This window comes from Hyaena hyaena, unplaced genomic scaffold, assembly GCF_003009895.1.
Source record: "Hyaena hyaena isolate Hyena2069 unplaced genomic scaffold, ASM300989v1 scaffold_632, whole genome shotgun sequence".
Lineage (NCBI taxonomy): Eukaryota > Metazoa > Chordata > Mammalia > Carnivora > Hyaenidae > Hyaena > Hyaena hyaena.
The window spans coordinates 445,162-464,733 of NW_024081263.1; the positions used below are offsets into that span (position 1 = coordinate 445,162).

General features: G+C 40.4%; 1 protein-coding gene across 2 annotated transcripts in view; it reads left to right on the forward strand.

Annotated features, from left to right (window-relative positions):
* ATL3 (atlastin GTPase 3) overlaps positions 1-18,745 on the forward strand; it is a 51,361-nt gene extending 32,616 nt beyond the window's left edge. For both annotated transcript variants that reach the window (XM_039257674.1, XM_039257673.1), the window contains exons 8-13: positions 904-1,042; positions 10,736-10,863; positions 11,482-11,538; positions 12,809-12,880; positions 13,269-13,700; positions 14,452-18,745. In XM_039257674.1, the coding sequence (XP_039113605.1) occupies positions 904-1,042; positions 10,736-10,863; positions 11,482-11,538; positions 12,809-12,880; positions 13,269-13,700; positions 14,452-14,538 (915 nt within the window). In that variant the 3' untranslated portion in view covers positions 14,539-18,745. The remainder of the gene's footprint in view (positions 1-903; positions 1,043-10,735; positions 10,864-11,481; positions 11,539-12,808; positions 12,881-13,268; positions 13,701-14,451) is intronic.
* Positions 18,746-19,572: the final 827 nt, after the last annotated feature.

Sequence of the window (19,572 nt, forward strand, 5' to 3'; positions counted from 1 at the left end):
TACCTACACGTCTTGATAACTTTCTCATTTGCCTTTCACTATTGTATTTAAAGCAGATTTATAGAACTTTTCAGTGTGTTAAATACTTTCAAATATCGGCACACTAATAGTATTTGTGTAAGAGCACAGAGCCTGGGTACATAATGCATAGAGATTGCAGAGAGGGACTCCGGCAAAAGCCCAGGCTTTGATTGTAATTTCCATTTCACGTTTTACACCAGGCTTTCCGTGTGCATTTAGAATGTCATATTCAGAACTCTTGTTCTGTTGTTCTTATTCACAATTCTTGCTTGTTTTGGGGTGGATATAAACCGGCTTAGCCTGTTCTCCAAAATTAAAATACAAGAGTTCTCTGTCAGGCGCTACTAGCTGGTTAGATCTTCCTCCTGCCCGCAAGCCAACCCTTCCCTTGTTCTTCCTCAGTATTGTACAATACTCTTTTTTGTAATTATTTGTAACATTTATTTATTATTGAGAAACAGAGACAGAGCATGGGCTGTCTGACAGGCGCAGAGAGAGGGGGAGACACAGAATCCGAAGCAGGCTCCAGGCTCTGAGCTGTCAGCACAAGAGCCTGACACGGGGCTTGAACCCACGAACTGTGAGATCATGACCTGAGCCGAAGTTGGACGCTCAACCGACCGAGCCACGCAGGCACCCCAACAATACTTTTTTTCTAAGAAAGTCTTTAGTACCTGTTCTTGGGTAGCTTTAGGAGTCATGCCATGGCTAATCAGATGTATGCATTTAGTGCTTCTAGCGTTCTGAGTTTCCTCATTGGACAAAACATAGGCTGCTATGATGCATCAGAGTTGGGATATCATCTCTCCTTTGCCCTGTACCAGTGGTTCCTAGTGTAGAAACACAAACGGTCTTTTGTAAATTGTCGGTCTTCATTGACAGGTGAAAGAGCATCAGCATGAAGAAATTCAGAATGTCCGAAATCACATTCACTCATGCTTCTCCAACGTCACCTGCTTTCTCCTGCCGCACCCAGGGCTCCAGGTGGCCACAAGCCCTGACTTTGATGGGAAATTGAAAGGTGTGTCACCAGTCATGTTATTCTAGACATGTGCTTCAAGCTTTGGAAGAACCAGTGGCCAGAAAATGTCAGTTGTGAGTCCAGGGAATGCTTACAAGGAATAGTGTGTTCTCTCAGAGAGAATGGTGGCTAGAGACTAGTTTTTGCATCTGCCATACTGTGACCGTCAAAGTGCACCTTAAATTTTCCATCTGAAATGGTGGTGGTAATATTCATTAATGTCTTTCTAAGAGATGTGTTGTAATTACTGGTTTACAAGAGATAACAGTGCTAGGGGCGCCTGGGTGGCTTAGTCGGTTAAGCTTCTGACTTCGGCTCAGGTCATGATCTCACGGTTAGTGGGTTTGAGCCCCACGTCAGCCTCTGTGCTGACAGCCAGCTCGGAGCCTGGAGCCTGTTTCAGATTCTGTATCTCTCTCTCTGACCCTCCCCTGCTCATGCTGTCTGTCTGTTTATTTCTCTCAGAAATAAATAAAACATTAAAAATTAAAAAAAAAAAAGATAACAGTGCTAAAATAAAGGAAGACTAAACATTAGGTCGGCTAATACTTATCAAGTAAAATTCAGTTCCCAAAGGATGGTAATGTGATGCATGGCACGGCGATTCATTTTCGTCTTTATGATTACGCCAAAACATGAAGCTGGGTCATGTATGACTGTCAGGAAGTTGACTAGATGGCAGCTTGGAGAAATTGGAGTCAGGACTCTTGGATTCCATTATCTTATTTTTGTTCCTTATTCATTTAAGACTTTGAGTCATTTAATGACTAGCCCTCTGTTTATACAGGTGATAAATTAGCACTCTTGTTTATAAACATATCTGAACTTCTCAGGTTCCCAGTAAAGTAGGAATAAAGACAGCTGCCAGTTTTAGAGGCTCAGCCATGCTCCCCACCGTCAGTCTGTTTGGGCAGCTCTACCAAAATGCCATACACTGGGTGGCTTATAAACAAAACAAATGTATTTCTCATGGCTCTGGAGGGTGGAAGTCCAAGGTCAGAATGCCCGCACAGGCAGGTGAGGGCAGTCTTCCTGCTGTCAGGCTTCTGGTTGTTCCTTCAGGTGGTGGGAGGGGTAGTGAGCCCTGTGGGGTCTCTGTATAAGCACCCGAGTCCTGTTCACAGGGGCTCCCTTGTGAATAAACACCCTTGGGACCTGATCTCCTCCCAAAGGCCCCACCTGCTAATACCACCATCTTTAGAGATTGGAATTTCAACATGCCAAATCTGAGGGGGACACAGACCTTCAGACCATAGCACCAGCGCTGGTGGTTGCTTCACACTTAATGCTCCCAGAGGTTCCATATGCAGATAGTATCTCCATTATTTATGGATGAAGAAACAGGCTTAGGAAAGTTAAGTAATTTGCTCAAAGTACTCAGCTAATAAGTGGTTGGGTAGAGATTCACATCTAGAATCTTTTTGCCTCAGAGTCATATTGTGCTAAAATAGAAGTTCTTCTCTTATTTTGGGAAAATTATTGATTTTTAAAAAAATTTTTTAATGTTTTATGTATTTCTGAGAGAGAGAGAGACAGCATGAGCAGGGGAGGGTCAGAGAGAGAGAGAGAGACAGAATCTGAAACAGGCTCCAGGCTCTGAGCTGGCTGTCAGCACAGAGCCCGACGCGGGGCTCAAACCCACTAATCATGAGATCGTGACCTGATCCGAAATCAGATGCTTAACCGACTGAGCCACCCAGGCACCCCAAAAATTATTTATTTTTATTAAAAAATTTTTTAATGTTGAGAGAGAGAGACAGTGTGAGCGGGGGAGGGGCGGAGAGAGAGGGGCAGAGAGAGTCAGTGCAGAGCCCTACACGGGGCTCCATCTTATGAACCCTGAGATCGTGACCTGAGCCAAAACCAGGAGTCTGATGCGTAACCAGCTGAGCCACCCAGGTGCCCCAGGGAAATAATTTAGAGGGTATATAATGTTTCGTTAACTGGAGAACTTTGGCAGTGGAAGTTTTTCATAGCCGCATGTTAAACACAAAATGCATCATTTTCAATTTTTTGGACTTATTTGATCCAGGAACATTAATATACTTGTTGAACTTAAGATTTACGTTCCAGCTAGTCTTAATATTGCAAAAGAAACTGAGTATGAGAGGCATTGTCTTCTGTTTGTCCCTGTCTGATATCTTTATGTGGTCGGCAGCTTTCCTGCACAGGAGACTTCAGAGCCTATTAGATGGCAATTCAGAAAGCCACATTTGGGGACGCCTGGGTGGCTCAGTCAGTTAAGTTTCCAGCTTTGGCTCAGGTCATGATCTCACAGCTTGTGAGTTTGAGCCCCGTGTAGGGCTCTGTGCTGACAGCTAGCTTAGAGCCTGGTGCCTATCTTTGGATTCTGTATGTATCTCCCTCTCTCTGATCCTCCCCTGCTCATGCTATCTCTCTCTCTCAAAAAATAAATAAAACATTAAACAAGAATTTTTAAAAAGTATGGACAAGGATATATACTACTGTAGCGTTATATCATAGGGAATAATTGGAAACAAATGGGTGTTTTTGAGGAGTTGGTGAAATTATAGTACATCTGCACTTTTAAAACTATTTTAATTTATTTTGAGAGTTAGAGGGTGAGCACAGGAGGGGCAGCTAGAGGGAGGGAGAGAGATAATCCCAAACATTGGGCTGATAGTGCAGAGCCTGATGCAGGGCTTGATCCCATGAACTGTGAGATCATGACCTGAACCAAGATCAAGCACAGGATGAACTCTTAACTGACTGAGCCACCCAGACACCCCAGTACATCTGCACTTCTAAAAGCTTTTAAGAAGTTACTTAAAGTTCTTTAAAAGGTTAAGGTAGATGGATGGATCTATACGTATTTACATAGATGTCTGTGATATATTATTAAATGTAAAAAGATTGCACAGTAGCATATGTGTATGATACTATTTATTTCAAAATATATATTCATAATTATGTTTTTAAGAAAAGATTTGAAAAATAAAAAAATTCCTTTTTTGCTTTACTTTAACAATATGTTTATAGTCCACCCTTGTGTGTCTATTTCAGGAACTATAGTCATTAGGATTGTTCAAAAAAAAATTCTTATTAGCTCTGCAAAGGTCTGTGTATTTCGTAGCTTTGGAGACAGAAATTTTGTAATTTTAGGGAATCTTTTAAACAAGGTATTGAAGGGTTTTGAGTGAAGTATAACTTGGATGCTAAGTTGGTGACTTGAAGTATTTGGCAAGTGCTTGATTGAGAACCACATAAACTTTACTATGGGGGACCTGTAAGTAGAGCTGGTATACTTTTCAGAGTTAAAGAAAATGCCTAGATGCTGTCTTTTCTTAAGTATATTCTTATACAGTGACTTGCTTGAGATCCCGCAGCCCCATTCCATATAACCTGGAAAAGACATTAACTTGGGAGCAGTTAGGACTATTCATAGGAAGACTAAAAAAAAATTTTTTTTTAAATATTTTTATTTATTTCTAGGAGAGAGAGAGAGAGACAGTGTGAGCAGGGGAGGGTCAGAGAGAGAGGGAGATACAGACTCTGAAATAGGCTCCAGGCTCTGAGCTGGCAGTCAGCACAGAGCCCGACGTGGGGCCCGAACCCACGAACCGCGAGATCATGACCTAAGCGAAAGTCAGACGCTTAACCGACTAAGCCACCCAGGCGCCCCAATTTTTTTTAATGTTTGTTTTTTATTTTTGAGAGAGAGAGAGAGAGTGTGTGAGCATGGGAAGGACAGAGAGAGGGAGACAAAAACTAAAGCAGGCTCCAGGCCCTGAGCCGTCAGCACAGAGCCCAACATGAGGCTCGAACTCACAAACCATGAGATCATAACCTGAGCTGAAGTCAGAAGCTTAACTGATCCAGCCACCCAGGCGCCCCTAGAAAGGATCTTAATGTAATTACTGTAGAACATTTAAATTTAATAAGAGCTACATTCTGAAGGTTTTTCTGCATATGTTCCCCTAAATACTTAAGTATTTTAATGGTTTTATTTTTATTTATTTTTAATGTTTAATCCTTTTTGAGAGAGAGAGAGAGAGCGTAAGTGGGGAAGGGGCAGAGATAGAGGGAAACACAGAATCCGAAGCAGGCTCCAGGCTCTGAGCTGTCAGAACAGAGCCCGATGCAGGGCTTGAACTCATGAACTGTGAGATCATGACCTGAGTGGAAGTTGTTTGCTTAACTGACAGAGCCACCCAGGTGCCCCTGTTTTATTTTATTTTTTTTAAGAATGACCTTTTATTCAGAGGTGAACACTTGGCAGACACAATCTTAGTTTTGTTGTAATTGCTGCTTAACTGCTGCTTCCTGTGAGCTAAGATTAGCTCACTTTTGAGATCCCTTTCATCAGACACAGATGGCTGTGTCATCACCATAAAGAAAACTGTCATCTTTGTATTTTCTAGGGCAGAGAGACTTAATGCAGTGACCACAGAGGTGTGTGTGTTTTTTAAGTCTGTTTTAGAGAGAGAGCAAGAGCAGGTTACAGGGGCAGAGAGAGAGAGAGAATGAGAATCTTAAGCAGGCTGCATGCTCAGCATGGAGCCCGACTAGGGGCTTGATCCTATGACTTTGGGATCATGACCTGAGCCAAAATCGAGGACTGAGCCACCCAGGTGCCCCACCACTGAGTTGTTTAGCTAGAAATTAAACCAAAGAGTTTGTAGGGCACGGTCTTTTTTTGACAGCATGAGATTTTGAGAGTATCAGGAGAGCATTGTGGTCTATTCGGAGTCTAAATTAGTATTTTGGTACAACCTTCAGAGAAGCATTAATGCTTGAGGGTCTTTAAATCTGGGTAAACCCGAGTTTAAGAACAGTCTATGGCAACTAGATTGTGCCAGTTCCTTGAGTGAAATACTTTTGAAGCTCTTAGTCTTTCAATAGGTTAAAAGTTGAAACTGTAAAAAAAAAAAAAAAAGGGTTTTTTTTGAAACACGTGATACATTCACATGTTTAAAATCCCAAAAAGGATTAGAATTCAGTGAAGTCTCTCTTCCATTTTTATAGGTTTCCAGAGTTTTCTTTGGAGTATGCAAGCAGATATGAATACCATATACACAGAATAGTATAGTATACACACAATTTTATGCTTTTTTCACTTCACGTCGTAAAGGATTTTGTCCCATTTTTTTCTTGAAATTTTGCAGTTTCATCTTTGATGTTATAACCTATGATCCAGTTTAGATTCATCTTATTTTCTGAATGGCTGCTCATTTGTTCTAATAGTATTTATTGACTAGTCCAGTTTCCTCCACCAGTTGAAATGTCACCTTTATCATATATTAAGCCACTAATCAATGTATAATATGGGGATTGATCCCTTTCTAACTTCTGCATAGGTCATACTTTGGCGCCATCCTGAGGAGAATATAGAATGAAGAGTATTTGGATGGGAGATTGGTACCAATTTACTTTTTAGTAGGACAGATTTATAAACCTAAAAAATTTTTCAATGTCGAGATTTTATAATTGATCAGTTATTTAGGGTGGGATATGGGGTGCCTGGGTGGCTCAGTCGGTTAAGCGTCTGTCTTCGGCTCAGGTCATGATCACACGGTTTATGGGTTCGAGCCCCGCATTAGGTTCTGTGCTGGCAGCTCAGAGCCTGGAGCCTCTTTGAGATTCTGTGTCTCCCTCTCTCTCTCTCTGCCCCTCCTCCACTCATGCTATGTCTCAAAAATAAATAAAACAAAAAAAAAATTAAAAAAAAAAAAGATGGGATGTGAATTGATGGAAATAAGAAGTACCTGTTACTGTTTACAGAGAAAGGCCATGTAGCTTTTGATTTAAGAGGCATGAATAAATTCTAGATAGATTGCAAAATTAAATTATAAAAATTAAAGCATGGAAAAATTTTAATTTTATTAGACCTCTGGACTTGGGGAAGTACTCTTTTTTTAAAAAATTTATTTATTGTTTAATTTACATCCAAGTTAGTTAGCATATAGTACAACAGTGATATCAGGAGTAGATTTCTTTTTTTTTTTTTTAAATGTTTTTTATTTATTTCTAGGAGAGAGAGAGAGACAGCGTGAGCAGGGGAGGGTCAGAGAGAGAGGGAGTCACAGACTGAAACAGGCTCCAGGCTCTGAGCTGGCAGTCAGCACAGAGCCCGACGCGGGGCTCGAACCCACGAATCGCGAGATCATGACCTAAGCGAAAGTCGGACGCTTAACCGACTAAGCCACCCAGGCGCCCCAGGAGTAGATTTCTTAATGCCCTTTACCCATTTAGTTCAAACCCCTCCAGCAACCCATTGTTTGTTCTTTATATTTTAAGAGTTTCTTATGTTTTGTCCCCTTCCCTGCTTTTATATTCTTTTTGCTTCCTGTCCCTTGTGTTCATGTGGTTAGTATCTTCAATTCCTCATATGAATGAAGTCCTTTGATATTTGTCTTTCTCTGACTGATTAAATTCGCTTAGCGTAATACCCTCCAGTTTCATCCATATAGTTGTAAATGGTAAGATTTCATTCTTTTTGTTTGCTGAGTAATACTCCATTGTGTTTATATACCACATCTTCTTTATCCATTCATCCGTCGATGGACATTTGGGCTCTTTCCATGCTTTGGCTATTGTCGATAGCACTGCTATAAACATTGGGGTGCATGTCCCCCTTTGAAACAGCACACCTCCTATATCCCTTCGGTAAATACCTAGTAGTGCAATTGCTGGGTTGTAGGGTAGTTCCATTTTTAATTTATTGAGGAACCTCCATACTGTTTTCCAGAGTGGCTGCACCAGTTTCTATTCCCACCAGCAGCACAGAAGAGATCCACTTTCTCTGCATCCTGGCCAACATCTGTTGTTGCCTGAGTTGTTAATGTTAGCCGTTCTGACAGGTGTGAGGTGGTATCTCATTGTGGTTTTGATTTGTATTTCCCAGATGATGAGTGATGTTGAACATTTTTTCATGTGTCTGTTTGCCATCTGGATGAAGTGTCTATTCATGTCTTTTGCCCATTTCTTCATTGGATTATTTGTTTTTTGTTTGATAAGTTCTTTATAGATTTTAGAGACTAACCCTTTATCTGATATGTCATTTGCAAATATCTTCTCCCATTCCAGTGTTTGCCTTTTAGTTTTGTTGATTGTTTGCTTTGCTCTGCAGAAGGTTTTTATCTTGATGAAGTCCCAATAGTTCATTTTTGCTTTTCTTTCCCTTGCCTCTGGAGACATGTTGAGTAAGAAGTTGCTGCAGCTGAGGTCAAAGAGGTTTTTGCCTGCTTTCTCCTCTAGGATTTTGAAGGCTTCCTGTCTTACATTTACGTCTTTCTTCCATTTTGAGTTTATTTTTGTGTATGGTGTAAGAAAGTGGTCTGGGTTCATTCTTCTGCATGTCGCTATCCAGTTTTCCCAGCACCGTTTGCTAAAGAGACTGTCTTTTTTCCATTGGATATTCTTTCCTGCTTTGTCAAAGATTAGTTGGCCATACATTGGTCCATTTCTGGGTTCTTTATTCTGTTCCATTGATCTGTCTGTTTTTGTGCCATTGGGGAAGGGGTCTTTAAAATTAGGAGGAATGAAAGAAATTGCCAAAGAAAAATGGTGTAGGTTTGAATACCTAATCATTTCATGTGTATTGAAAAAAGGCAAACAGACTGGAGAATTTAGTACATGTAAGAATAGCATATTTGTTTAGTTTGTGAAGAGTGACTGTATTCCAAGATACTGGCTCCTAGGAGGGGAAAAGGAAATATGGAAGAAAGTTTGGCCTAACTACCAATAACGGGAATGAAACGAAATTAAAATAATGTGCCACATTAAATTTTTAAGTGTACTGTGAGGTATCCTAAAGAATGTAGCAGTATTATATGTATATAAAAGAATACATAGAACATATATATGTAAGGCTTAATACATCATATAATGAACATCATGAACCTACTACCCAACTTAATATCTAGAACCAGAATTGGCAGGTTTTTTCTGTATTGGACCAGATAGTAAATATTGTAGGTTTTGTGGGCCATTCAATTATTCAGCTTCGCTGTTATAGCAAGAAAGCAGCCACAGACAATGCATAAATGAAGACATGGTTGTGTTTCAATAAAACTTTATTTACGATTATAGTTTGCAGCCCGTATTTGGCCGCAAGGGCTATAGTTTGCCCTTGTCTAGAACATTACCAGTGCTATTTTCTGTATTTGTGTGCTTCTTCCCTGGCCCAGCTCCCTGCCTCCCCACACAGAAATAACACTATTCTAAATTTTGCTTATTCTACCCTTGAATTAAAATAAATTAAAAAAAATGCTTGTGTTTGAATCACTTAGTCTGTTGCTAAGTTTCTTTAATTTTGACTTATTAAAAATAGTACGTGGCCAACTTGCATTTCAATGAGTTTTATTTCTGAGATTATCTGTATTATTCTGAGATTATCTGTACATGACTGCATGTAGTCATGGGTCATTGTGTATAATTGTGCCTTCTGTGAATATAACACAGTTTATTCTCAATAAAAATGTGAGCTTTTCCAGTTTCTTGCTATTATGAACAGTGCTGCCATGGACAGTCTGGTAAATATGGATGAATGGGAGTTTCCTAAAGCTATGTGCTTTGGAAGCAAGTTTATTGGATGTCGGAATTTGTGTATTTTCCCTTCAACTGGATAATGTTGTTTTCCAAAGCGACAGTTCCAATTTCTGCTCCCTTCATCAGCGTATGAAGAAGTTCCCATTGACCCATATCCTTGGCAATGTTTGGTATTTTCAGACTTCTAGTTTTGCCAAATTTGTGACATAGAATGTCATTATGGTCTTAAATTGCGTTTTTTTGGTTGCTAATGGGATTGAATATCTTTTCATGTATTTGTTTACATTCATGTTTCTTCCATGTTTCTTTCCTCTGCAATTCCTCCTTAGGCCTGTTGTTCAGTTCTAGATGGGGTTTGTCTTTGTCTGCAATGTGTAGATCCTGTATGTGTATTTTAAGATATGAAGCTTTGCTGATTATGTGTTGCCAATATATTCTTCCATCTTGTGTCTTGTCTTTTTTTATCATTATTTTTTTTTTATGGTGCCTTAGTTTTATTTATTTATTTATTTATTTTTTAAAATATTTTATTTATTTCTAGGAGAGAGAGAGACAGCGTGAGCAGGGGAGGGTCAGAGAGAGAGGGAGTCACAGACTCCGAAACAGGCTCCAGGCTCTGAGCTGGCAGTCAGCACAGAGCCCGACGCGGGGCTCGAACCCGCGAACCGCGAGATCATGACCTAAGCGAAAGTCGGACGCTTAACCGACTAAGCCAACCAGGCGCCCCTATGGTGCCTTAGTTTTAAATGTGGTTGGATTCATTCACCTTTGATTTTATGAAGTGCTTTTAAAGTCTTATTTTAGAAAATCCTCTCCTGGGCGCCTGGGTGGCTCAGGTGGTTAAGTGTCCGACTCTTTGATTTTAGCTCAGGTCTGTGAGATCGAGCCCCGGTTTGGGCTCATCGTAGAGTTCAGTGCCTGCTTGGGATTCCCCTCTCTCCCTCTGTCTCTGCTCTTCCCCCGCTCCCCCCCCCCCCCCCCAAAGAGACAGTAAAAGTACCTGTAGACAGAGGTCCATCTGCAATCCGGTCATAAGCAAAGTGTCAGACACAGTGAGAACCCCCTCCCTTCACTTTCAACCAGCAGATGTTAAAATAGACTATGAAGGTCACATTTTATGCTCTGCTTGGTTGAGTGAATCTGCTTTGCTTATTGTTTTCTTCTTCATGGTCTCCTGAATAGATATTGCCAGTGAGTTCAAAGAGCAGTTGCAGACCCTCGTACCATTTGTATTAAACCCAGCTAACTTAATGGAAAAGGAGATCAATGGCTCAAAAGTCACCTGTCGGGGGCTCTTGGAGTATTTTAAGGTAAATATGGGTTTTAATTATCAAAATATTTGACTTTTGGTAAAACTGATCTAGGCTGTAAACTAACTTGAATTTCACGATTTTAAAGCTTAGGGGAACGTTTCTTGGGGGAGATGGGGAGAGGCCTTTTCAGAACCTTCGGTGTCCTTCCAGGAGTGGGCCACTGGGTGGCAGTATCGGTCTAAGAACCAAATGGATGTTCTTTGCACTTTCTTAGAGGAGTAATTACTGTGGCTAAAGGAAGATTGTTCCTCAAGGAAGATGGTGGACAGGAGGTGGTTAGGAAGTTGCTGTGAGTAGGAGGAGACGGCACCTAGATGTGACACGACTACCTCAAGGCGGATGGTCACTGTGCCCACAGGCAGTGGTGAGGCCAGTGTGCGTGGGGATCTGGTGGGGATCCTAGCCTTGGTAGGCCCCTGCTGCTTGAGAACATTCTCAGTTAACTAAAAATATGCTAACATGCACTGAAAGGTGTGTTGTGTTTTTGCTAATTCCTGGGTGTTGATCTAGGTCTTTAGGAAAATGCAGTTGTATGGCGGCTTTTAAAAACTTAAAGAATGATTGAATGTGACAGAATGAAAGTTTTCACAGTTGTTTTTATGTTTATATCCTAAGGCGTATATTAAAATTTACCAAGGAGAAGATCTGCCTCATCCTAAATCCATGCTTCAGGTGAGCACTTCTTTGACATCTTAAATGGTTCTGTCTAGTTACTGGTGACCCATAGATGAGAAACTGCACCCTCTAAGAAGAGAACACTGTCTCTCTCTTTGCATATTATGCTGAGGTGTGTGATTTTTGAGCATATTTTTTAGCATTGTGACTGCCTTCTGGGTTTTTTGTGCATGTTCATGGCGGTACAGTGAAAGCAGAACGGGGCCTGGGTTTCCCACCAGATGCACCACGGAGAGCTCTGTTTTACTGCACCCGGTAGAACAGGCCCGCTCATCTTTTTTTTTTAAATTTTTTAGCGTTTTATTTATTTCTGAGACAGAGAGACAGCAGAGAAGGGGAGGGTCAGAAAGAGAAGGAGACACAGAATCTGAAACAGGCTCCAGGCTCTGAGCTAGCTGTCAGCACAGAGCCTGACATGGGGCTCGAACCCACGAACCATGAGATCATGACCTGAGCCGAAGCTGGCTGCCCAACCAACTGAGCCACCCAGGTGCCCCCAGGCCTGCTCATCTTAGACCAATTACTTTTCTGTTTTCTGCGGTCTGTTAAATCCTGACATACTTATTTAGTCAGATTTTTTGTTTTCAGCGACCATTATTTTCAATATTTCGGTTTTTTAAGATGTTTTTTCATTAAAACATATCATTTCTGACTTTCATGTGCAGAACATAAGGTAATTTATTACCAAATGTTTCTTTCTTTCTTTCTTTCTTTTTTTAATATTTATTTCTGAGAGAGAGAGAGAGAGTTGCCCGCACAGGCGTGTGTGCATGGGGGAGGGACCAGGGCGGTTATAGAGGCTCTGGGCTGACAGCAGAGAGCCTGATGTGGGGCTTGAACTCACAAAGTGCACGATCATCACCTGAGTCGAAGTCAATTGACTGAGCTACCCAGGCACCAACAAAGGTTTATTTATTTATTTGGTAGCAAAACATTTTCACAAAGGAAGCTAGAGCTTGGGATCATGTAAAGATAAATTTTACCCTTCTTTTTTGACTTAACATCTATTTCTTAACATTTAAAATAGAAGCACAGGGAATGATATTTTCAGAGGTTTAATTTACAATAAGACTCTTAATATATAAGCACTTTTTTGAGCAGAAAATTTGGAAGAAAGTTGGATTTCATTTTATAAATTGGGCTGTATAGAAACCTAAAAAATAGCAGAAGGATCATAAGAAAGGGAGAATGGAGATAGGGTGAGAGGAGATTGTGGAAGACTGTTAAAAGAGGAGGATTCATGGTCTATGCTTTCCTTCCTTCAAAGGCCACTGCTGAAGCCAACAATTTAGCAGCTGCAGCCTCTGCCAAAGACATCTATTACAACAGCATGGAGGAGGTATGTTGGGCATGTGTCTTATTCTGGAAGATCCATCACCTGGGCCTGTTGCCAACTTTGGAGACCCAAACATCACCTTGTTTACTGTGTCTTAATGTGATGAGGCAGCCAGGCTGTGTTAAGGTCCCCTGGGTAATTGGGGTCTTCCAGTCATTACCATGTCTAACCAAGGCTCTCTTACAGTGTCATTGCTGTCACTGATCCGTGTCAGCCTGGTAATTTAAGTGCACTTTTCAGAGGAGGCAAAACCAGACTTTATTGGTCTTGGTCATCATTTTGAAGTTCTTTCCTAATCTCTTAAAATATTCTTTTGCAGTGTCTTCACTTGTTTTGTTAGGCATCTGTTTTCGAAGGGATCTTCAACACATTATGTCTTTATTCTTTTTAGGTTTGTGGAGGAGAGAAACCTTATTTGTCTCCAGACATTCTAGAGGAGAAGCACTGTGAACTCAAACAACTTGCTCTGGACCATTTTAAGAAGACCAAGAAGATGGGTGGGAAGGATTTTAGTCTCCGTTACCAGCAGGAGCTGGAAGAGGAAATCAAGGAACTCTATGAGAATTTCTGCAAACACAATGGCAGCAAGAATGTCTTCAGCACCTTCCGAACCCCTGCAGTGATTTTCACAGGCATCGTGGCTTTGTACATAGCCTCAGGCCTCACTGGCTTTGTCGGTCTTGAGGTGGTGGCCCAGCTGTTCAACTGTATGGTTGGACTGCTGTTAATAGCGCTTCTCACATGGGGGTACATCAGGTATTCTGGTCAATATCGTGAGCTGGGCGGAGCCATCGATTCTGGTGCAGCCTACGTGTTAGAGCAGGTAAGTGGTGCCAACTGGTGAGGCTAAGGGTTGTTAAGGGACAGACATTTGTCCTTTTATTGCAAAGTATTTCCATTTGAAAAGCGTTTCATAGCGAAAGAAGGCATGAGAAGCTTCCCCTGGCTCTTTATTTATCTATTTTTTTGATAGACGTTATGTTGTACCATCCTTCTTTAGGATATTAATATTTATTCCTAATACTTTGTTGTCATGCCTAAAGACTGTCCTCTGATGCAAACAAAGTTTCAACTTGGACATAACCGTGTTTCTCATGGGAAACTTCTAACCGCATGCTCTTCAGACACAGTTCCTGTGTGATTCTCCCCCATCTGAGGTTAATTTGCTTCCCTGAAAATCAAGAGCTTTGAAAATGTTCTGTTTTAACTTCTAACAAATGGCATCTTTTTTACTTCAAATCTTTAAAAAGCCAGTGGCTTTTGACATTGACGTGATCTCCAGGTTTACAGACCCCTCGAGACTGATTGATTTCTTTTTCTGAGTAGCATGAACAGATGGGTGAAGACAGAAGCTTGTGAGAAGCTGGGAGAGCTGCCCGCCCCACTACAGTAACAGGGAGGGGGCTCAGCGGGCCCTCTAGCTCACCCAGCGCCTGCGTTTTCATTTCCCTGTTTTCTGTAACATACCCGTGATGTAGACCGAGATTTTTGAAAGTTTATCTCCTCAGTCGTACTCTCTCGATGCTGTGTTGTGTTTTATTAACTTACACATTTGAATAAATGGACTTTTGCAGGCTACTTCCCACATGGGTAATTCTACTCAGGCCGCCGTGAGGGATGCGGTTGTTGGGAGGCCACCTGCGGATAAAAAAGCTCAATAGCATCTTCATAAGAGGAGCCAACGAGAACGCAGCCAGCCCCCACCGATTTCTGGGTTTCTGTCACGGCCACGGGTCCAGTCCAGAGGAGCGCAGATCTGGGATCATCCGGGAAAAGCTGAGACTCGGCAGTAACAAATGAACAGATAGACCTTTCCCATGGCTTCCAATTCTTAAACATACTTCCATTTCTGTTGGAAGCGTTTCTTTTCCTTGCTGATCTAGATCCAAGCCTGTGTCTATTTCCTTATTACTCTCTGCTTTGTGCACTTTATGGGGGAGAAAGCGAAAGAAAATGCAAATGTGGTTTTAAATCCTGTATGTGCCACCTAGTGCCTTTTAAGATTGAATCCAGGCTTTTGAGGACATGAGAGGGAGGGGATTGAGGATAACCTCACGGAAGATACTGTTCTGGGGTGAAACCTGTCAGTTCTTTTTATACCTTACTCTTTTTAAAAAGTTTACAAAACTTGCAGAAGTTTCGGAACAAAAAGGCTGAAAATGATGCCATTACACTTTTAAAGTCTTATGATATTAGAGAATCCTGTTTGCCACATAGTGTGGAAAAATCGTATCATATTGAAATCTACCATACGCTGAAATTTACAGTCTTTTACCTGACAGGCTGACAGTTTTGTTGGGATATACTCTTATTTTATTTTATTTTATTTTTGCCTTCATTCCTATAGCTTCTTTCTAGAAAAGAGGCAAACATGTCTTGAAAAGCCAGAGTGGCTCATAATAAAAGGGGTGAGCTTGATATTTTAAGAAAAAAGCTTGAGTTTAAATGAACTATGTGACCTCTGATAAGTCACTTGAACTTGTGCCTTGGTCAGATTCACTGTCGGTTTGTATAGATATACGTATTATATATAACTCACAGTTACCATTTGAGAGGCCTTGTTTTCAAGAGTTCTGCGTAAGAACAGAACTTTGTTAAGTTTTAGAGAAAAGACATTACCAAACATTAATTGATGTCCTGTTTCTTGTGGCCTAGCAGTAAAATCAGGTCTTTATCTAAAACATTTGTCTTTTGCTATGCACTAATTTTTAATAATGAAGCTAAAATTGTCAGTTTTGTTTAGTGAATCTCCTTTATTTAACTTTACGTGACTGGCTGGTAGCTTTAAAATAGCTTTGGCTTAGTAAGGACCAAAGTCCCACCCAAATATGGGCAGTATCTAGAAGTAGCCAAGAAATCTTTATTTACCTTGATTGTGTGATAAAAAACACTTTTATCTATTAGTTACCTTTTCCTTTGATTTATAATGGTGAATTATTGTACATTGTAAAACTTCCTAAAACTTGCCTGCAAGTATTTATATAAACATTCAGGTCTGAGAGCTTCAATTCTTAAGGTTTTTTTTGTTTTGTTTTGTTTTGGGGGAAGATAGGAAGGCTTAGGCAAAACTCAAGTGTAGATTCTATATACGTGAAGTCTGAATGGAAGGCAGAGAGAAGGTTTGTCTAGCATGTAATCTCTATCAAGGAAGTTTCTTTTTACTATTTTAACACCTCACTACTGAAGTATTGTTATAAGTCCTGAATTCCAAGCATTTTGTACTTTTCCATATTTACATACCATCTTGCCCTGAAGTTCTTGCTTCTTTTTTTCAATTGCCATTAAATTTTAGGAAAGTTCCAGCTTGTTCTAAAAACTGTCTACTTGCATATCAGTGTTGCTTAGTTTTGACTGTTACATTGAAAGCTTCTCTTTGAAATATTGGTGCATTTCCAGGTGGCCCCTCATCTTCCTGAAGGTTCTTACTTACTAGCGAAAGACCTTACAAGTGTTGAGGTTCTTGGCTTTTAATGCATTGTAGAAACATGTTTATAGATGTTCTCATTAAAAGCATCATTAAAGCATTCTCATAAAAAGAATGAGAAAAGGATTATGTGTTTAAAACTTATTTTAACACTAAAGTATTAGAATTTTTAAAATAATTATATGATGTGTGATTTTGGGAAATCTTAGGATTAGCTACTGTTTAAGTCACCATTTCTGTTCGGATCTTAAAGAAATAATTCGGTTTAATTACTCTGGGGAAGCCTTACTGTTTTTGTCTTTAGTAACTTATTATGCCTCTGGAGCGTGTTTATAAAGTTTTTCTCAGTGAGGATCCTTGATGAGTTTTCTTTGGCCCATTTTTATAGTAAGTTGATGGTTTTATATCATCTTTTCCAATAAAAGATGCATTCTCATTGCTGGCTTTAAGTAGTCCTGGAGAGATTTATAATCAGGTTGAAAAGAACATCTTTTACCTCTTAACTTCCCTCAGCCTTTAGTTTGTGGGTTGGGAGTTCAGACTGCAACTTGGTATGAACTTGGCTTGGTCATGTCGCCTTGCCACTCCTGGCCAGTCGTCCCACACAAGCATTTTTAGCGTGTTTACTTCTAATAGTTATACGGGGCATTTTCCTATTCATGTATAAAAGGTTTTCAGACTTGCGATGAAAAGTACTCATTTTGGGAAAAAATGTTTTTTCATTTTTTAAAATAGTTCCAAATTAGCTCTTTCTGGTAAAAATAATAGAATCAAAATTTCAGTTCTTTCATGAATAATCAAATGATCACAGATGACGGTAAACATCTTTGGAGTCCTACCGTATTTTAGCAGTGTATCAACAAGTCTATTCCGTGGAGGCTGATGTATTAACACACACTTTATACTTGGTAAAATTGCCTGTGAATATTGTTTTGTTTTATCTGTTCTTGCTCTTTTCTCTTTACATGAAGTGAAAGGCTTTAGGTAAACTGCCTTGTTACTGATAGTGTGTTTCCTTAGTAGGTCATATCCAATGTTCTCTACCTGGCTTATAAAAGTTTTATTTTTTTCCTAGAGGTTTTTTTTTTTAATAATTTATATGGAAATCTTCATGGGACTTCCCTCCACCCACATAGAACTATTGAAATGTAATTTAGGGTGATTTAGGATGGCTACCATCTAAGGTACCCAGTGTGGGCTACATCTTTCTGCCTTACGTTTAGATCTGACAAGATTTAAGTCAAAGAATAGGGCATAATGAAGACAGGCTTCAGTCACGAAAGTAAAAACCATTTGTATAAGTGATTTTTTTTTTTAAATGACATTAAGAAGTCCATTGTACAAGACCATTTGCTGCCATTGAATAGTGTTCTTATGTTTTATTTTAGTTAGGGGATTTGGGGAGTGGCTCTCATCTACCTTGAAGTGTATAAGACTTATTTGGGAAGCCTGTTTAAAAGCATTCAGATTCCTAGCTTTATGTCAGGGATGGCCTCGGTGGGTCTGGGTTGTGACCCTGGAATTGCCTCTTTGATAGACACTATTGCAGGTGGTGCTCAGAGACCATGAGAGAGACTGCTCCAAGGGGGTGGGGAAGCGCGATTCAGTATTGTCTGTCTGGAGGCGAGCGGATGGACAGCTCTGGCCAGAGGCCCCGAATGGGTGGTCTGCCTCCAGAGGCCCTGCTCAGAGTTTTCCCATGTTCAGAGTAATAAGGAGGGTGCTTCTCATCTAGAGGATCATCTGAGCTCCTTAAAACCATTGTTGTAAATCAGAATGTCATAGTGCCTTCTCTGAAAAAGGAATGTACACGTCGTATCCTACTTACTAACAAATGTCATTAGGATTTGGAAAAAACTATTTTGAAAGCTGTTTTTCTTTAAAAAAAAAATTCAGCACTTTGGCTCGAACCCCTCGTCTTTCATGTACAGAAAACCTGAAGCCATAAATAAAAGTAGTAACGAAAAGAAAGGAGATCACTTAGAAAATTAGTGACAAAAGTACCCCATATCAGGAACGTTTGCAAGTTCTAGGTCTAGAAGCAGAAAGTTTTCAAAAGAAATTTTTCTTCCTTGGGAAGGAATTTCATGTGCCAGACAAAAATATAAATGTAGTGAGTGCTCTTATGACCAAGGGAAGATTGCATTTGATTCTGGAAGCTTTCTAATCTCGATGGCTAAATGCTGCCATGGACTTAAGCCTTAAAGGGGTCAATATTAATCCCGAGCATATACAAGTTTTCTTTTCAGTTTTTCTTCCTTTTCTTTACAAAATGATTCGTTGAAAATACTTTCTCCTAGACCCTTGCCTTTGAACGGCTTTAAAATTTAATATACTTTTTAAAAAGTGCAATGAGATGAGATTATGCAATTTGTTTCTTAAAAGCATGTTTTCTGTTTCTTAGATGTAAGGTCATTTAATTGAATAAAGATCACAGCACCATATCTGTCTGTTGTTTTTTTTTTTTTTTTTTTTTTTTTCCTTTCTCCATTCTTTAATATGGGAAGATGTGTGAGATAGATTTGGGCTTGGCAAAGCGAATAGGATATCTAAGGGGTGGATAACTCCAAGTCAAAGGGGGTAATGGTAATGTCGTTTGAGCGTGTCACCTTTTCTCTGTCCTGCACAGCTGTACTGACCAGTCTTCCTAGCACAGTGCTGGGGAGGGCAGTACACTTGGTGGCGCTGCCCAACATCGAATGCAAATCTTATTTAAGACAACATGGACTTGTGAGGACCCTGCAGCTTGTAGCACTTCCATTTGGTTGACTCATCTGGTTAGATGGTTCCTCTTTGGGACTGGGGTGTGGTCAAGCTCCACCGAAAGCTTTCTGTCTCACTGGTGACCTTGGAACCAGTGGGAGGTTGCATTGAACTTCCCAAATATTGACTAATTGCCAGACATAGCCCACTTGACCCTCTAGTAAGAGGATTTCTAGTATGTTTCTAGTTTGAAACAGGCTGGCTGGGGTCAGTAACGTCCATCTATCTATTCATCCATCCGTCCCCCCATCCCCCCTGACGGTCATGTGTTAGGTGCCAGCCGAGCTGTTGTGTTCGAGGTCCTCACAGTTTAGTTAGGAAAGGCGCAAACTCAAAAACTGGTACGATAAGATTTCGGTGAATAATTGGGTGCTCATCAGAGTGCAGATGCCCCCGTTAGCATAAGCCGGGGAGAAGGGAAGGGTGGGGGAAAGCGGGGGTGTGTGGACGGGGAGAAGCCCAGCAAACTGGTTCGTCTTTGGCACACTGACATTCTTGCCTTTGGTTT